This window comes from Natrix helvetica (genome assembly GCF_964273705.1).
Source record: "Natrix helvetica genome assembly, chromosome: 3".
Classification (NCBI taxonomy): domain Eukaryota; kingdom Metazoa; phylum Chordata; class Lepidosauria; order Squamata; family Natricidae; genus Natrix; species Natrix helvetica.
The window spans coordinates 90,993,764-91,014,073 of record NC_138549.1 but is presented as its reverse complement, the minus strand read 5'-3'; the positions used below and the strand labels follow the sequence as shown (position 1 = coordinate 91,014,073).

Genomic DNA, 20,310 nt, shown 5'->3' with positions numbered 1-20,310 from the left:
TCATGGCTTCGTCCATGAGTGATCATAATTTGGTGCCCCCCTGTCGGTTGATGTGTGCCTTTGCAGACACATTGTCCATTAGCACAAGCACATGTTTTCCTGCCACCCATGGGAGGAATTGGCAGAGAGCCAGATGGACCCCCCTCAACTCTAGCCAGTTTATATTGTGTGCACGGTCCACCTGGTCCCACTGGCCTTGTGCTACCTGCGTCTGAAGGGTGGCACCCCAGCCGAAAAGGCTGGCATCTGTTGTGACAGTCAGAAATTCCTGGTCCTTGAAAAGTAGACCTTTTGTGATGGCCTGAGACGTCCACCACCTGAGAGAATGCTTGACCTCCGCCGGGACGTGAGCCTTGGCAAGGGAACAGCTCAAGAGCTTCCTCTGAAAAGGTAAGAGGAACCATTGGAGGTGTCGTGAGTGTAAACGAGCCCACGGAACAATCCCATACTATGACCGATACTATGGTCCCCAGCAATTTAGACAGTGAAGCCAAGGAGCACCTGTGTGATCCGGTCGTCTGACCTGCTAAGGCCCTAATATTGTCCTGCCTCTCACAAGACAAGTACACTCTGCATTCCTCTGTGTTGATCAACGCTCCCAAGTGCACTAATCTGGTGGATGGATGTAGATAGCTCTTGGGGATGTTGATGGAAAACCCATGCTCCTGAAGAGCCTGGATGGTGGATGCAAGGTCCCTACGTGCCTGACTAGGGGATGAAGATTGGATGAGGATATCATCCAGGTAAGCCTGAAGTCTAATAGGCAATTCCCTGAGAGCTGCAATCAAGGCCACTAGGACCTTTGTAAATACACGAGGAGCTGAAGACAGCCCAAAGGGGAGGGCAGTGTATTGAAAATGCTGCCCTAAATATGCAAAACGCAGGAATTGTCTATGCTGGGGCAAAACAGGAACATGGAGGTATGCCTCCGTTAGGTCAATCGAACTTAGAAAATCCCCCTGTCTGATGGATCCCAAAATGGAATGCAAAGAATGCATCTTAAAACGCTTGTAACAAATGAACTTGTTTAATCTTTTACGATCCAAAATAGCTCTCCAGCCCCCCGAGGCCTTTGGTATAACAAAAAGGATAGAATAAAACCCTAGCCCACATTCCTCTGCCGGTACCGGTTGTATGGTCCTAATGTCGAGGAGATGTTGGACCGCCTCCAGCATGAGGCACCTGTGAGCTGGGTTGGAGGAAACTGGACAGGCCCTGAAGGAACTAGGGGGGTTGGAGATAAACTCAAGGGCAAGCCCCTGTCTAACCATAGACCTAACCCAAGCGTTGGAGGTGGTAGCATCCCAAATGTCAGCAAACATAGCTAGCCTACCCCCGATGGGATAACTGGCCCCAGAGGGGCTAGGTTCTGCGATAATAACGCCCCCCCTCCTCGAAAGGGACACCTGGAGGGTTTTCCCCGCTGAAAGCAGACAGGCTGGGGCCTCTGTCTAGAAGCATAGCCTCCCTGCTGCCTATATCCCTGGCCCCCATAGTCCGCCCCCCGAAAGGAGGAACCATAGTCCTGGTTAAGAACGGACGAACCAAGGTCCTGGCCTCGAAAGGAAGAGCGCCTGGGATATGGCGACGGATGGTTGAAGCCCTTCTTTGGGGCTGATGGATGGCCCTTCCTTTTCTCCTTGTTTTCAATCAGGTATGGATCCAGCGCATCTCCAAAAAGAGAACCTCCCTTGAAAGTAGCAGAGGCCACTTGTGGCGAGCATCGGCTTGCCACTGTCGAAGCCACAGCAGTCTTCAGGAAGCCACGGAGGAGGCCATGGCTCTGGCGGATGTCAGAGTAGCATCCGACACAAACTGAATCGCCACCACCAGTTTGGCAATGTCTTGGTGGGCCCTTATGTCAGAGATAGGACACACTGTTGTAGTTCCTGGAGCCGCAGCAGACATGGCCGGGTGAAGAAGGAGGCTATAGTGGCGGCCTTGATCGCCCAGGCTGCCGCCTGATGACCTCTTTGCAGAGTTAGGTCTGCTTTCTTCTCCTCCGGTTTAAGGACGTCCTCCGGAGTCCCCGGCATGTGAGCTGGTATGTAGAGGGCGATCACCAGAGCATCTATTGGAGGAATAGTCAAAAACTGAGCCAATTCATTAGCCACATTGAAGAACTTTTTATCAGTGGCCGATGGACTTGGGCCTGATGTGAGAGCAGCCCACTGCCTTTGGATCAAGTCTACAAATATCTTAGGCATTGGAATTGTCTCTGCTGGGGGTGCCTGTTCAGAATACAAAGATTCTGCACTCAGTCACTGGGCGAGGTGCGGCTGCCGCCGGTTGAGGCCCTATCTTAGAAGCTGCTTTGGCCTTATACAAAAGTGATGGGAACAAGGCAGGAGGGAATAGGCCTGAAAAAGATTTCTGGTTGGGCTCCCTTCCCTCATCTTCAGATAGTTCGGCCTCCTTGAGCTCACCTTCCTCCGATTCTGAGGATTGATCCAAATCCTCTTGGTCAGACACCACCGGTTCTGTAGGTAGAGCTACTTGAGCTGATGCAGATGGAGCCGTGGTTGTGGCGGTCTCCTGTCTGAATGACAGGGCCTGTTGCTGCTGAAAACTAGCTGTGATGCCCTGAGATATGGCAGAGGCAATAATGTCCTGAAAATTTGGCAGGAGCATCGAATGTGATTGGCCCAAAGGGTTAGTGGTAGATGTGGAAGGCAATGAGTCCAGTCTCTGGACAGCTGGTGGTAATTCGATCCCACTGCCATTCATGGAGACCAGTGGCGCCTGGGATGACCCCTATATGTTGGAGACATCGATAGGAAAGATGGGGTTAATAGGGATTTCCCTATTCTGCCTGTCCCCAGGAGAAAGCAGCAGAGATAATTGCCCCTGGGATTGTTGAGGCTTGTCTGTTGACTTGGGAGAGGAGGTCTTTTTGCTGGCCGCCTTCTTGTGTATGCGATCCAGCGCTTTTTCTTTTTTCTTTTCATAGCATGAGCTGGAAGGCTTTTGGGGCTTTTGAGCATTTTCTGCCTTTCTAGACCTCTTTTTACTGCTGCTGGAACCCCTGCCATCAGAAGTGCAGGGCTGAGGGGGCGATTGAGGCATTAAAGCCGCCTCTCGTCAGTGGGACTTGTGCCTCTGCAGCACTCTCTGTCTCTGTATTAAGAGCCTGTGTACTGACGGCCATTTGAAAAAATGGCGATTCGCGCCTTTTTAAACTGCCGCGATCCTCGCTTCGCGAAGGGACTGAGAGCCCTGTAACAGCGCCGTTTTCAATGTTCCTATCCTCCTGGGTCACTCCGCGGCCGTCCAACAATGATTTTAAAGTCAATTTGTCTTCAAATTACTGGCAGCTGCGGTTCGCCGCTCAACTGTTAACAGGAGCGGCGGAGCGTTCCCCAGCCGCTCTCTCAGCTTGCCAAGCAAGAAATCAGAATATCAACGCAGCGAATGGACACGTAGGAAACCACAAGGGAGCTCTCACTGAGCCGTCAGAGACAGGCGGTGTGAGAATGAGGTGTTAATTAGCCGTCCTCACAGAAATGACACCCTTGTCACACTGCCAGCCTGCGCGCCCTGACAGGGCTTAGAGGCTCCGACCACCAATGCCTGGCCCTGCAAGGACCTTAGTGCCATCTGGTCATTGTAATTGGTCTTATTGCTGACAGAATTCAGTCCAGTACTCACAATAATCAAATTAGCAATCAATTAATTATCATCAAAAGACCAGAGAAAGGCGATGGCGCAGCCATCCTCACGAGTGGACTGAGTCGAAAGCTGGGTCTACCTAGCAACAGGGGCAGAACTTAAAGATGTTACCAGACTCAATCCTCAATATGATTGGATGAAGGTTAACCCAGCCTGGATGCTGCCTCCACCACTAAGGAGAACCATCAGTTCCTTCTACTACAAAGGAACTCCAACTCTCATTAGCTCATTGCACTGAACTTTTTCAACACCTAATGTGAGCTAACTGTACATCTTCTGTGACCCCTGGTTTATGTAATGCCAAAAAAGATGAAATGGTCTCTTACCTCTGGTAGTGAAACCAGGGATATCAGGTTTCAGGAAGACTTCATTCATTAAACATACCCTTTTTTTAAAGTGTCTTTCTGTTTTCTGTTTCCAAAATTGTGTGGGAGGGGAATGTTTGGTAATATATCTAAAAAGTTCACTCTAACATCCAAAAGATGATGTAATAATATCCAACAGAGATTTCACATACACAAAGTTGTAAATGTAAGCAATGCATTACCGTGGTGGTGCAGTGGTTAGAATGCAGCATTGCAGGCTAATTCTCTGACTGCCAGAAGTTTGATTCTAACTGGCTCAAGGTTGACTCATCTTTCCATCCTTCCAAAGTCAGTAAAATGAAGACCCAGATTGTTTGGGACAATATGCTGACTTTGTAAACCGCTTAGAGGGGGCTGTAAAGTACTGTGAAGCGGTATGTAAGTGTAAGTGCTATTGCTATCAAAAGAAATACCAAAGCAATAAAAAAGTGTTGTTGCTAATTGAAAGAATTGGATAACTGAGCTCATGAGCCATAGATGTCTATGTGCCACAATCATTTCATATCATGGGCAGACTCTCTGGTAGACATGCATTTCCACATAGCAAAAGGCACTTTTTCAGTTAAGTGAAATATCACGATAATCAACACCTTGAGTTATTCAAGAGGAAATGTTTGAAGAGCTCTTATGAAAAGTTAAGCATAACCCCAATTCTCTATTTACTTGCATATTACTGGAAACATTAAATATACATTCGGCTCTGAAGTGATCTCTGCAAGCGAATTTTTAAAACCATATTCCTCTCCCTTTTACCAATATTGGTAAAATATTTCAAAATTCATACATTTGTGTTAGGATACACCTGCAAAGAAAACATTTATTTTCTCTAATCATGTTTGCTTCAAATTTGGTAATTCACTATTTAAAGAAATAAGACTTCTGTATTTACCAAAATAAATTAAGGAGGAAACCAAAATGGGAACAGAAAGGTCAATCAAACCTGTTGATTGCTTTGGAGAATGTAGGACGATATCACTAAGATACAGCCAAAATTATAATTTTTTGTTTTTTCAAGTTTTTTGGGGAACAAGTAGATGTAATGGTATGTGAGAAAGACCTTGGGAGATGGAGATGTGAGAAAGACCTTGGGAGATGGAGAGAAGAGATGGTCCTAGTGAACTATCAGGTAAGAGACAGCAATAGCCTGCAGGGACCTTTCCTAGCTTCTTAGACAGAGGTGGGTTCGGCCCGGTTCAGCCGAATAGGTAGTAACTTGGCCTGACATGCCCCTGAACTAGTTCTCCTGGTGGTGCCATAGGCGCCACCATCTTGTTTTTTGCTTCTGCACATTCGCAGAAGCATTTTATTTAGTACTGCGCATGCACGCATGCACGAAGCGCACACACGTGGCGCATCCCTGAGTGAACCAGCAGTAGCAGCAGCCGGAACCATCCCTGTTCTTGGACTATAACGAAGATGGTGGGAGATTTGTATTTTCAGACCTGAAAGATTCTGTTAATGTAGCCTTACAATAAAATAGAATTAGTTCACCTAGTTGTGTTTTCTGTCTAGTCTACCTGGGAAGACTGACAGTAAGCACATTCAGTCTGTTTGTTATTTTTTAATGAGAAATCTGTAGCGCAAACAGTATATCATGTTTAGCAAATCCACTTATACTTAATGAATAAAATCAGGGAGTAAAATAATTATGCTTCTCTTATACAAGTGAGTCCTTAGCAGAATGGTTAGGGAAATCATGTGGACAAAAACAGAATATAAAGCATATTTTCCCCGGGAAGGGACTTCTACTGCCGTGAAGTTAAAACAAAAAAAAAACCCCAGGTCTTTACCAATAAAGAGCTTGTAAGTATTTCCCTCTTGTAATCATATTTACATAAGAATAAAGTTTAGTTCGTACAATTGTTTTTCATTCTCAGGGCTTTATAAAATAAATAGTGTCTCTTCTTCTGCTATCAGCTGTCATTAACCCAGCTGAAAGGATTGACCAAAGGCACAGATTGGCCTCTCGATTTAACATTAGCTTGAAGCATTTTGTAAGGTTGGGTTGTACATAGTACAGAGAAGATTTTCTTAAGCACTTTTCTGAATTAGGGCCGTTGCAGGTTATGTTTTTAAATTCACGAAATTTAAAAAACAAAAACCAGGAACTGAAATTCCTAACAGTTTTTGCATAAATTAGTTATTAGTGCATTCACAATAAAGGGACTTCCCTCCACATTACTGATCCCAAACTAAAGTAAGTAACCTGCATTTCAATTTGAATGAGACTTAAGAGCTACTTATTTTCTTTTGAATGAGGCCAGATTGTAGTTGGTTTTTAATAGCATATTTGTAGGCTCAGTTCAGACATCACAAGAAAAGCTTGTTTTGTACTATATGAAACCTTGTTTTCATTCTCTTCCATGAGGTGGAGATCAAGAGTCCATTTTCCATGGTTTGTATCATGACAAAATTGGGAACCTGCAGTTTATTTAAACTATATTTAATATATTTTTTAATATTAAATTTTAATAAAAGCAAAAGAGCTAAACTGTAATTAAATCTTAACTTCCTAAACAGCAGAAGAAACTATAATTGCTTAAAAGACAGTCTTTTGATGACAGCCAAAATGAGATGGTGTTTACCATTAATGGACGATGCAGAAATCATCACTCTATATGTACATTTTGGAGGAAAGACAAGGTTATCTGGAAGATGAGGAAAAAAAAAGGATTGTTGGAATTGTTTGTTCATACATATGTGTGTAAGTAGTCCTTCCTTCTAATTAAGATATGTTCAGAGAGTAATCCATGGGTATTAAACTTGACCACATCACGTGACATCACGCGACATATGGTGATGTTTTTGCCTTTGCAGAACCAGGGGGGGCGTGGCCTGCATGTGATGCATCCAGCCCAAGGGCTGCCAGTTTGACATCCCTGGAGTAATCTATAATTTTAATATATAAAAATACCATGAAGCCCTATTTTTCTTATTATGCACTTCTTTTGAATGCTTTCTCTACTCCGATGTAATGTGGGAGAAATAGATATTATGTAAATTAAAACTGATATGTACCTAAATCATTTATTAATGCATCGTACAGGTAAATTAAGAAACTTGGATATAAATAAAAAGGGGAAAAGAATGAAGATTAATGTAACACTGCTACATTGGAAGACTTTTGAATGGATTACAGGCTATTTTTAACTAACTTAGAAGTTACAGATAGTCCTTGCTTAATGCCCTAATTAGGATAGGCAACTCCATCAATAAGCAATGCAGTCACTAAGTGAAAAAAAATTCTCATGACTGTGCTAGGCTTATAACATCAATTCCACTGGGACCATTAGGAGAATCACCTGCAGTTGCTAAGGCATGTGACTGTGACTTTAGTGCTGGCTTCTCCATTGACTCTGCTGGTTGGAAGCCAGCTGTGGAACACACAATATTGTGACTGTGGGATGCTGTCACTGTGTAAGTGCCTGCCACTTGCAAAACTAACTTGTTTGGTGAGACAAAAAAAATAGTACAAATGTTTGCGAAAGACTGGAAGGCATAATGGATATTTTGCTGAAAGAAGGAAATAATGAAATGATGATTTATGGATTTGAAGATTAAGAAATACATGAATTAAATGACAGGGTTAAGGATCTTGCATAACATCTAAGAGGGAAGAAGGTTAATAAGAGTGTAATTAAATATTGAAAAAAAAGCTTGGAAGTCATTTATATATTATTTAACTAAATCCTCCTTCCTTCCTTCCTTCCTTCCTTCCTTCCTTCCTTCCTTCCTTCCTTCCTTCCTTCCTTCCTTCCTTCCTTCTCTCTTCCACAATATAAATAAATAAATGTTTTTTTTAAAGTGCATTTATCAGTGGTGTCACACCTGAATTTCAATGTGACCATGGCAACACTGCAATATTAGTCATAAAGTGCAAGTTGTAAGTGCAGAGGAGGGTCATTAAGTAAGTTTCTCACTACTATTGTAACTTTGAACAGTTGCTACACAGGGTAGCCATTAAGTGAGCCATTAAAAGGCAAAAGATTTTAAACTCCTGTGGAAGAAGGCATTGACAAATGCAAGGGCAAAATCGGCATTATTAAATCTAGAACAGTTTGGTTATTAATTCACTGATTATCAAATTACATAATTATCAAATAATAAGTATTTCTAATTTGAAGAAGTCATAGGCTGATCTGTTGCTTGGTAGAATCTCTGATAAAGGCAAAGATAGACATTTCATTGCCATAGCTCAATGAAAGTGCAAGTATGTTGAATATACGGTTGAAGCTGCTAATATCTGTTGGCCATTGTTGGAAAGCAACAAAAATCCACTGCCAAGCCAACTCTATACCAGCCAGGCTTGGAACAGAAGTGATGCCATATTCTAATTTTATGAACCATGCCATATGCTTCCTATATGGCTATATGACTGCTGTAGAATAGAATATGCCTGACATGAAATTGACCCCTAGTAAAATGGGCCAGTTCAGATTGGACTTGGGGCACTATAAAACTACACTCAAATGGCAGTTGCTATTTGTGAATTATAGGTCAAACATTTGGTAACTACGCTAATGCATGAGTTCTTTTACTTATGTTAACAGGCTTCTCCCCAATAAAGAAGTCTAAAATCTTTCCTATGAATTTTACTGAAGGTATGTATTTTTGAATCTGCATCTCAAAGACAGAATAACACATCAAGTTACATCAGTTTTCTAGCCATTGTAGAAAGCATACAATGCAGCTTTTCAGAATCTTATTTTTGATGAGAGATAGAATGCATTCTTGTTAACAAAGTCTCTCTCAATGCTTCTTATCTAGTACCACTATAAGTATTAATATTCAAAAATCAGCATCTCTCTTTTTTTTTAAAAAAATCTCCTATTTATATATATTTGTGCCAAAATTTATAAATTATGGTTTCCAGTATCATTTCTGGCCTATCCACTCCTACTTTATGGATGCTACATCAAGAATGCCTAGAAGATGTACAGGCTTTAGAGTTTACAATATTACAGCAATAATAATTACAACAACAACAACAATAACAACTGCAATAACAGTGAGGATGATGAGGATTCTATCTCAAGTAATGGAAATAAAACTGGAACTAGACTTTTCCTTTCCCCAGAAAGGATATTAAACATCTTTTCGTCTACTATTTTATTTTAGTTCAGGGTAGGAACATAGACTTCTATTGTGCCACTAAGAGCTTTAATATGTATTCATTCCTTTTTAGCCTTGCAAAATATTTCCATCAAGATTAACAATAAGCTTTCCTATCTGTAGGTGGTCTGGCTGAACATGTATACTTTAATTATTCAAGGTCAAGGCATCAAGATGTACACATATGCTGGAATAACTTCGCTTTGAAATAAAAATCCCTGTCTTACGTTTTCCCACATTTGGCTTAAAAAGAACTGTTGTACTGTAGGTATTTTTTTTCTGGGGAGAAGAATCTTTTAGTGGTATAATGGTTTTAGTGGTTGTACCTTTATCTGGCGTGCAGAATGTCACCTATTTCAAACCTTGCAGAATGTTTTAATTATTACAGTTTCTTTTCTTGAAACTACCTACTTCTCTGCTTCATTATTTATAATAAATCGTGTATCATTTCATCAGTCTTCCAATCACTTAAGGTAGAAGGACTTCTAAGCCCAAACCTACTAATAATGAAGAATGATGGTGATGATGATGATGATCAGAGAAAGAGAAATAACAATTAAAAAAATTCTGCTAGATTTCAAACCAGCGGTCCTTGGCTCCTCCAGCAAGTCCACCAAGCTAATAATATCAATAGCTACAACAGAGATTAGAGAGCTAGAAGGCAAAGAGCATCAGTCCAGGTGAGGGGGTGTCCTCTCTCAGTGTGGTAGCCAATCAAACTTCAGAGTTTGCCAAGGAAGAAAGATCAACACACCAACTCAGACCACAATATTTGAGCTGATTAGAAAACACTTTCAGTATTTTTTGAGCAGGAAAACATAGGTTGCATTTGCAGCGGGCAACAAACAAAGGACAAAATATTCTGCCTTCCAGAAATGGTTGACGGACCACATTCCCAATGGAACAACCTGGCAGTGAGGTTATAGTACTTAGTTATGTAGCTTAGTTTTGAAACACACTTCTATCATTTCTTAAAGGCGATTGAATGCTTATAAGAAGTCACTGGATTAAAATGGCTATTCATATACACATTCCTTAAGCAGAATGAGACATTGTGTTCTGCTGTATAAATGATATTATCAAAGGTGGTTATGAATACTGAACCAATCATTCCAGCAACTAGTTCAGGGTTGTCTAACATCAGAGGTTGGTGACTTTCTTCTCTGGAGGAGTCAGAGGCCCTGCCATTGCCCTTTTGAGGGACTTGTTTCTCTGCCTGTTGAGCTGGTTGGTGAAGTTGTCATCAATATGGCTAAAATGGACAATTGAGGGGGATTCAAGCATTTTCTTCCTCTTTCTTGCAGGCTGGGTGAATCCATTTCTTTTTAGGACCATGGGCCAAATAATATTCTGCCTGTGGGCTGTAGGATGCCGACCCCTAGTTTCCATTGTCTGAGATTAACTCTGAGGGGTCTTGGACTGGAGTTTTTTAAGTGATTCCAAAATCTAAGATCGTTGACAAGCAAACTATATGTTCTATTACTAATATTACAATTGAGAGATTTTATCAAAGCTATCTTGCGTATTTGTGGGTCAGCAAAATTAATGTCAGCACCGACGATACCATACAATTGAGTAAACTACACATTCAGGATTACATAATTAATATTAGTAATATTTGAATTTAAAATCTATTTACAAAATGTTCCCGAGGATAAATTTCAAATTCAATTACTGTTATTAAGTATAATTTATTATATTTCAAATGCATTTAGTAACCTAAATTCTTTGGGTGGATTACAAATTTATTTAAAGATCAAAGACTTTTGTGGCATCTTAATAATTAACAAATATATCATTGCATACATCAGTGTCTCTCAAACTTTCTCTAATCATAGGCCACTAAAATCTGGAAAATCTGGAGATTACACAGTAAAACAAGTATCTATCTCTTCCCTATGTTTAAGAATGTAGGAAATCTAGTTTTTTTTGTATTGTAATGAATACATTAATAATCATACTCACATTTGTGTTTACCTTCCTATCAGCTCCATTTTTAAAGGACATTTAAAATGAATTATTCTTCCAAATAAAAACATATTTGTTCAGGTATTGTTTTACATATGCATTTTATAATAACAACCCTTAGCACAAACCTGCCAGTCACAAATGATCTTTAGTAAAAAAAAAAATCTCGGACTATAAAGAAGCTAGGAGTCCAATGAAATCCCATTTCTAGGTAACCATTGTCACTATTGCTATTTAAATGCTTCTTTGGGGATTCCTGGTATAGGAACACAGCAGCCTTTTAGCACAATATGGACACTCATGCCATGTCCTCATGATCTGTTTGCTACTTTCAGTTTTCAGTGCTCATGACACTACTAATCACCTGTATATTTCAAGAACTGATCCATTTTCTCAAACCAGGAACTTTAACTTTGAGTAGCTGATGGGTGAAGGGAGAGTTACACAGGCTGGGAGAAGACACAGCTTGGGCCTTAGCTAACCAGGGGAGGCAGTAGCTAAGTGGGTAAGTGACTCTGATCTGACCAGTGAAGACCCAGAGGAGATAAACAGAGACGGCCATGACTTCAGGGAAGGATGTGGTGAATCTTTGGTGGACTTATGTCAAACACCAATGATTCTTGAATCACAATTTCAGAATCACTGGCTTCAGTGATTATTACGTAACACAATTCACTTCAACAGTAAAAGTTTAGACTACAACAAAATTTGCTCATCATAAAATTGCCATAAGAATCTTTGGTAATTTTGCTGCAAGAGACTTGATCCATCTGTTCCTCTGGAAATGTATATAAAATATTAAAAACAGTCGCTCAATGGCTGAATGAAAGAAAAGGTAGATTTTCTAAAAAGTAGAAAGTAAGGAGATTTCTCAGTAGCATTGGAACGATATAATAAAAATGCAAAATCTCCTATTCTGTGCAACATGTGGCACATTAAAATAAATTTTACAAAAACCAAGCAGGACCTTATATGAGATTTTTTTTTTACAGGCAAATGAAGAAACCAACAGAGGAAAGGATCAAATGTTTCAAAGAATCCAAGCCTCCTTCTGGTTTATTTATTGATTTAAAACATTTATAGAGCCGCCCATCTTATAATAAACTCTGGATGCCTCCCAATCAAACATTATAAACATCTCTGCGTCTGAATCATATTGTGTAGGCACTCCTGGCTCTCGGTAAACAGGATTCACATACTCTTTACATCACAAATTGCAACACTGAGAGAAGCTACATGTGGTGAAAGAGACACCTGTTGCTTCTTAGGCTCATGTCCTGACAGAGGTGAGGCACAAACAAACCCAACATGAACAGAACACCCCAAGGAAGGCAAAAAATTGGACCCAAATAAAAATGTGACACACTTCAATTAGACACATCTTTGGCTTCTGTTGTTTTGGTTGGAAAACAGCTGCAGGTGTCCTCCAATTAGCTCCCCATTTTTTGCAAATATCAACTGTCATATTTAATCTGTTCCGATCATTGTGCAGCTAAGTCAACCTTCATCGTTCTTTCACGATACATTTACAGCCTGGCTTTCTAGCATTCAAGCTAACTTTCAAGCTAGTCAATTAATGCATTATTTACAAGTTCTGTGTTATTAAAAGTAGATTCTTAATTTGCTAATGGGTTAGTAGTCCCTGGGCAACTTTCCAATTGGTATCATATTGAGGAGAAATTAAAAAAATAAAATAAAAAAAATCCCTAGCCCCAAACTACTGAGGAAAAGGGGGAAAAATAAGGCTGATATTCAGGTGATATGTTACTTTTAACGATTCTTCTGTCCCTCCTCCCATAGACCCAAATTAAGACAAGCTAACCAATTGCTTTAAAATAAGAAAAAGCTCAACCTCACTCTTTTTTCATATTTGTTTTTGAAATGTCAGGCTTTCTGGAATGACTCAATACATATGTTTGTATTGTAATATAAAGCAGCCAGATTTGCAATACTGAACTAGCAACACAACAGATTAAAAAGGTTAGAAGTCAAGGGGAATTAAATACAATTAGAATTTCCTTGCTTTTGTGCTTCCCAGAGGGAATACATAATATGCCAAAATGCTTATTTAAATTTAGACTGTTTTCTGAAAATCATGTCACTGGATTTCATCCCCCCCCCCCTAGTGACACCTTTTTCAGTTTAAGTTCTACTTTCCTTTGTTCTTCACTTGTTTAACCACTCCATTAAGGCCTGATCTTACTTCTTCTCTGGCTCCTCAGCAGCTAAATTACAGCCCCCAACCAGAGAGAGTGGCCCATTATTAAAATGCTGACATTAAATGTCTGAAGATAATTCATGTTAGTGACACTTATTTACAGGGCATACCTACAATTTCACAGTAACATAAATTAGTTTCAAACAGTAAATGTCAACATTTTAATAGTGACCATCACAGCTTCAAGATAATTGTGTCAACATGGGGCCAGTTGATTTGAGAGAACGGGAAAGGAGGATGGGTTTAATTATGGATGAACATTAGACCAAAGATTCAGTTTTAACCCAAGTTGGGAAAAGATGGAAGTTTTGTATAGAAGCAAGTCAAGAATTACAGCAAATAAAAAACCGAAGCAAAACCACCAGCCTTCCCTCAAGAGTCATATTGCAAACCACAACATGGATTTTTGCCATTTGACCATCACTGGCTCGGTTGCCTTTGGAGGAATTAAGTGAGGTGTTGCTGATGCAAATGTGGTTTTGGGAGAGGCTCTGAATCCAAAGTATATATGGACTTAATACATTCCACTTTCCATTTCATATTCAAATATCCACCCTGGCCATTTACAGATTTAAGGACAAACTGGTAATACTTTGGAAACTGCCCATCACATAATTAACTAAAGGTCAAATTAGACACATGGCTGGTCATATGATTTAACCCTGTGATTAGCTGAGAGGAAGCCAACTGGCATTTTATTGCTTGTTATGTTTTCTTCAATGTGCTTCGCTAGTCAGCAACTGGAATAAGAAACAAGTAGGTTTTATATAACAAAGGTAACTATATCCCAAAGGTGCTTTTTCAGGAGGCAACTGGACTTTCTTGTTTTTTCTTTTGAAGACCTTTTGCTTCTCATCCAAGAAGCTTCTTCAGCTCTGAGAGGATAGTGGGGAATGGAAGGATTTATATTCCTTACTGTATATATACATTTAGGCAACAAAAATGGAATGCACAGGTACAGTATAGGTGGTACCTTGCTCAGTAGTAGTAACTGTGAAAGGGATCTTGGAGTCCTAATGGACAACCATTTAAATATGAGCCAGCAGTGTGCAGCAGCTGCCAAAAAAGCCAACACAGTCCTAGGCTGCATAAACAGAGGGATAGAATCAAGATCACGTGAAGTGTTAATACCACTTTATAATGCCTTGGTAAGGCCACACTTGGAATACTGCATTCAGTTCTGGTCGCCACGATGTAAAAAAGATGTGGAGACTCTAGAAAGAGTGCAGAGAAGAGCAACAAAGATGATTAGGGGACTGGAGACTAAAACATATGAAGAACGGTTGCAGGAACTAGGTATGTTTAGCTTAAGAGAAAGAAGGACTAGGGGAGACATGATAGCAGTGTTCCAATATCTCAGGGGTTGCCACAAAGAAGAGGGAGTCAAACTATTCTCCAAGGCACCTGAGGGTAGAACAAGAAGCAATGGGTGGAAACTAATCAAGGAGAGAAGCAACTTAGAACTGAGGAGAAATTTCCTGACAGAACAATTAATCAGTGGAACAGCTTGCCTCCAGAGGTTGTGAATGCCCCAACACTGGAAGTCTTTAAGAAGATGTTGGATAGCCATTTGTCTGAAACGGTATAGGGTTTCCTGCCTAGGCAGGGGGTTGGACTAGAAGACCTCCAAGGTCCCCTTCCAACTCTGCTATTGTATTGTATTGTATTGTATATATAGATCCTTCCATTCCTCACTATCCTGGCAGAGCTGAAGAAGCTTCTTGGATGAGAAGCGAAATGTCTTCAAAAGAAAAAACAAGAAAGTCCTGTTGCCTCCCAAAAAAGCACCTTTGGGACAACCATGACCTGGATCACTGAGAATATCTACCGACTTAAAGGTAACTATATTATCCTGAAATATTATTCTTAGTTAGGTGGACTGAGACAGAAAAGACAAGAAGATTGCTTATGGCAGACATAGTATGTAGGTATCTTGTTGTATACAGATGCACAACTAATCTTTCTCAGAAAAGTTATGGAAGAAAAGATATAGGGTTTAAACTGTTAACTACATTTATGCAGAAAGTATTCTCAACTTAGTGCTCTCCACATACAGCTGGTTTTCAACTTACAGCCACATTTGAGACCAACATTTCTGTTGCTAAATGAGACAGTTGTTAAGTGAGTTTTGCCCCATTTTACGGCCTTTCTTGACAAAGTTGTCAAGTGAACCACTGCAGTTATTAGATTAGTAACACAGTTGTTAAGTGACTTTTCAATGGACTCTGCTTGTCAGAAGGTCACAGAAGACCCCAGGGCAGTACAACCATCGTAAATGCCTTCCAGCTGCCAAGCTTCTGAATTTTGATCACATGACTATGGGGTTGATGGGCAATGGTTGTAAGTGTGAAAAAGGGTCACTTTTTTCAGTGCTGTTATAATAATAATAATAATAATAAATTTGAATTTATTAGCCGCTCCCTTTCCAGGCAGGACTCGGGGCGGCGTACAGTGGGCATATAGAACATAGAAACATGTATACAAACACATAAACATACAAAAATACAGAGACACACATGCACGGAGGAGGTAACCAATTACAACATTTAGACAGTTAAAATCCCCATTAAAATACCCAATAGTAAAAAACCCAATGTACAATTAAAATTTAGAATTTAAAAAGACAGTCAGGAGGAGTGAGAAAAAAAATTACGGTTGAGCCAGGCCAGATAATTGAAAGAGGTGGGTCTTCAGCTGTACACGGAAGGAGCGGAGATCGGAAGTGATCCTGATGTCACGGGGGAGGTCATTCCACAGGGCTGGGCCCATCACAGAGAAGGCTCTGCTCCTGGGTGTCGCCCCCCGACACTGTTTGGTGGACGGCACCCGGAGAAGTCCCTCTCTGTGTGAACGAATTGGTCGTAGGGATGTGTGGGGCAGGATGCGATCCTGCATGTAACTAGGCCCTGTGCCTAGTTATAACTTTGAACAGTCACTAAACAAACTGTTGTAAGTCAAGGACTACCTGTATTTGGAGGCTATACTTTTCTGAGTTTTCAGCCAGTGGTGCCCTCAGTTCTATCAGACTGGAGATGGTTCTTCTGCAGGCCACCCACTTTTTTCAAAGGCCAGACAACCTTGATCATCTTCACGACAGAAAGGGCAACAAGAAACACAGACTCTATTTCCACACTCACTTGGTCAGAAGTATCTCTGTGAGTCCTCCAAAACAGATGGCTGCTAGGTTGAAAAGGAGACCTGGCGGGGGATCCGTAAATGCAACGATCATCTGGTAGACCAGGAATGGAGTGCTGATCATGAGAACGAGGACTGTGCAGAAGATGATCCACTGATGCCACTGTGTCGCCAGAAGTCTCCAGGGTGACTTTTTCTCAAGCTGGTACTGGAGAGAAGGGGAGACACAAAAAAGTAAGCATGATATTCAAGCAACTTAAGGCCATGCAATGATGAATGTTTGCTGCTAATAGTTTAGAAAACTTTATGAAATGGTTCATATTGGATCATAAATATATGAGTGGTTGAGAGCTTTTCTGATTTTCACAAAAGGATTTCAACAATATTTTTTGTTTGCTTATATTGAGCAATGCATTTATGACAAGAGGGAGCATTAAAATGTAACCTATGACTGCATATACGATATTTGGGAATTTTAAAGATAAAGGCAAAATGGGCAATATATTCCATTAATAGAGAATGGCCTTGAGCTACCGGAACAAATCATTTGAGATTCAGTTATTGCATATTAACTTCCTGAATCTTCATTCTGTCAAAAACTAACAGGGAAAACATATTGTCTGAGATCAAAACGCAAAAAGCCCAAGTCAGAAACAAAGCAATATTCATTTTCCAGGATCCAGAAAATGCTACATTTAGTGGAAAAATATGAACTTTAGGCATCTGTTCTAAAAAAAAGAACAAAATGAACATTAAAAATTGGCTCTGTTGCTTTGCTGTCACCTATCAGGAATGAATGAAAGGCAATTCTTTTCCACTCAGAGCTTTACGCCAAGAAATTAAAAAAGAATGTGTTTCTGAAAGCTGAAAAAAAAATCAACACCCCCACCTCCCCCCCCCCAGATGGCTACATTTAAAAATAAAGCACTTACATGTACAAAATGTATATTTTAAAAGCTCACATGTGGAATTAATATGTAAAAAGTGCAACACAGAAATATTTTAAAAAAAGAATTCACTGAAGTTATATTCAAAAATATGAGAGATGTTAGGGAAAATAACATGCAAAAAATGAGGGTATTAGGGTAAGAATGAAAACATACAGATTTGAAAAGCTGAGTCTTTTTTAAAAAAGCTATTCTAATTGCCACATTACTAATTTGCACTAATTGGGACAGCAAAAGAACTGATCTATATAGCTTCAACTTCCCTAATTAAGGCACTGTACACATTCTCCCTGTTTTATCGCTATGCCTGAGTCTTATTTACTTCATAAGTAGCCTTATTTGTGTTGATAATTGCCTCTGAAATTCCAAAGTCACTCATGGCTAGTGAAGAATTGAACCTGGGTCAGTTCAAGACCTAGTCTTAAATTCTTTAGAGCAGTCACACTGACATTTGGTATTTAAATAATAACATGTTTAAGACAGTTTTTATCTGAAAGACCTAAGGGAGGCTCTTGTATGCCATGTTGGATGAAACTACGTGCAAAGTGGTGTGAAATGATCACGGGGCAAAATGAAGTTCTTAGCATGCTTGATGATTATGAAGGACTCTGGAGGACTCTGGGAGGTGTAGTTTCATAAGGCTAAGTTAATTATAAGTTCTATTTGTCTGTCATTTTCTTTGAAACTTTAAAATGCATTAGCCATAGCCGAGAGAGCTTTAAGGATCTGGGTCTGTTTTGTCACCTTACATTTCTACTTAATTATCACATTAAAAATATACAATTTTCAGTCTTGACTTCTTTTTATCACCAAATAAGTAACCTTTCCTTTCAATGAGTATCAAGGGATTCATAACCTTGAATTGCTTATGATTATTTAAAAAAAGACAAAATCCAAAAATTACTAAATAAAAGCTATCTAGATGCTAAAGAACAATTAACCATAGAATTATTTCATAGTATGCCACATTTGCTATAATTTGTATTAGTACTATTGACAAAATATGTGAGTCATACATGCAATCAGAAAAAGAAAATACTGATAGGGTGAAATATCACGAACCCATGGTTAAGATTAAGCATGACATTCAGGTATTTGGTGTTTAAACTCATCTCACCTGCTGTCATAACCACAGGTGTAAATAAATATTAACATCTCTTGTCCAATGGAAAGAAATCAGTATATAACTTGGATCATTTTGAAGAAAAATAATACACTATGCATCACACAGGGGATTTGTTACAATGCAACAAATCACATGCTTGCCAAATAAGGTGTTCTTTTCTTCTTACAAAGGGACCATGAATTATACTTTTTTGGGGAGGGTGGGGGAAGATACTTATTTGCTTCCTTGTAGCCTATGGAAGTAGGTAAGTTAAACCAATACCTTTAACTGAACAAGCCATACAGCAAATATTTCTCTTTTGTAAAGAAGTTTGTGCATTGCTTTTGTAACACTTCAGAAAGCTCAGAGGGTTGCCAGCTGGATAATCTGAAGATCTGTTCAGCCTTAAATGCTGCAAGCCTACATGTGCTTCCTTGGAAATAAATCCAATTGAATCCAGTGGGGCATACTTCAGAATAACCATGCATAAGATTGGACTATTCAACACAGTAGGTGATGTGATGGGAAATAGTACTTGTTGGCTGTTGCCGCTGAGTGGCAACTGGGAAGAAGGGGAGTCTTCTTTCTTTAAGAAAGTAGAAACCATTGGAAGCTGCATTTTACTGAAACAGACCATTGGTCCATCAAGCTCATATCATCTACTACAGGGTTCCCCAACCCCCAGGTCATGGACCAGTACTCGGCTGTGGCATGCCAGAAACCAGGCCGCACAAACAAGCAAAGCCCTTCCGGTCTGCAGAAAACCCTTTCTCCATGGAACTGGTCCCTGATGTCCAACAGGTTGGGGTGGTCTACTATATGGAGTCAGAAACAAGGATTTTTTTCCCCCAACTCTACCTGAAGATGCCAGAAACAAATGTTGGGAGGTTTGCATATATGTGCCCTACAGCCAGCAGTCCTTAAGGTAAGTGATAATGGAGGAAAGAAGACAGCACCGAATTTGTCCTCCTCAGCCACCAGTCAAAAAATATACAGTTCTGTGATGAACATGAAATTATTCTATTTTATTTATTAAAGAACAATGTTGTCATATTGAAGAACCTCAGACAGATAAAGTTTTCATTGGGACCAGATGGTTTCCCACTTGTGATCCCAATAAAAAACCTCTGGTTGTGAAGTTCAGGAAGAAAAAAAAGTCCCCAGTGATGGGAAAAAGTATAGCTTGACATTAGTGAAGATTAAATGTGATTCCGACAAATACAGAGTGGCCTATTTAGACATAAGATTTGTTTGAGCTTCAAGGACTATGGCTGAAAATATTTTTGGATTTCTCTCATCAATTAACTCAGTTTATAAGAAGTCAACTAAAACTATGGATTGTTGGAGCCTGCACTGATGAGAACACTTGCTTTCTGCTGCAAAGTACCCTTGGAATCTAACTGAAACTATTTAGTTAAACATTTTTTCTATTAAAGAAGACATAGAATCATAGAATCACAAAGTTGGAAGAGACATTAGAGGTCTTCTGAGCCAGATTCTTGTCCAGGACTATTTCAGAAATATGGCTATTCAACTTTTGTTTAAAAGCCTACAGTGATAGAACATCCATGACTCCAGGAAGCAGGTTCTTCCACTGTTTAACAGTTCTTACAGTCAGGAAATTCCTTCTTATTTGGTCTGAACTTCTCTCTGTAAAGCTTCGTCCATTTTTCTTGTCCTACCCTTGATCATTGTGAAGAATGAATCTACCCCCTTTCCCCTGTGGTAGCTTTTCAAGTATTGGAAGGCTCCTATTCTGTGCCCCCTGGTCTTCATAGGAGCTTTGGTGCT

The 20,310-nt window shown here is 39.9% G+C and overlaps 1 protein-coding gene across 3 annotated transcripts in view; it reads right to left on the bottom strand.

Annotated features, from left to right (window-relative positions):
* The window catches only part of LOC309388724 (uncharacterized protein), a 310,737-nt gene that overhangs the window by 32,627 nt on the left and 257,800 nt on the right, over nucleotides 1-20,310 (bottom strand). For all 3 annotated transcript variants that reach the window (XM_081946306.1, XM_081946304.1, XM_081946305.1), the window contains one exon: nucleotides 16,470-16,675. In XM_081946306.1, the coding sequence (XP_081802432.1) occupies nucleotides 16,470-16,675 (206 nt within the window). The remainder of the gene's footprint in view (nucleotides 1-16,469; nucleotides 16,676-20,310) is intronic.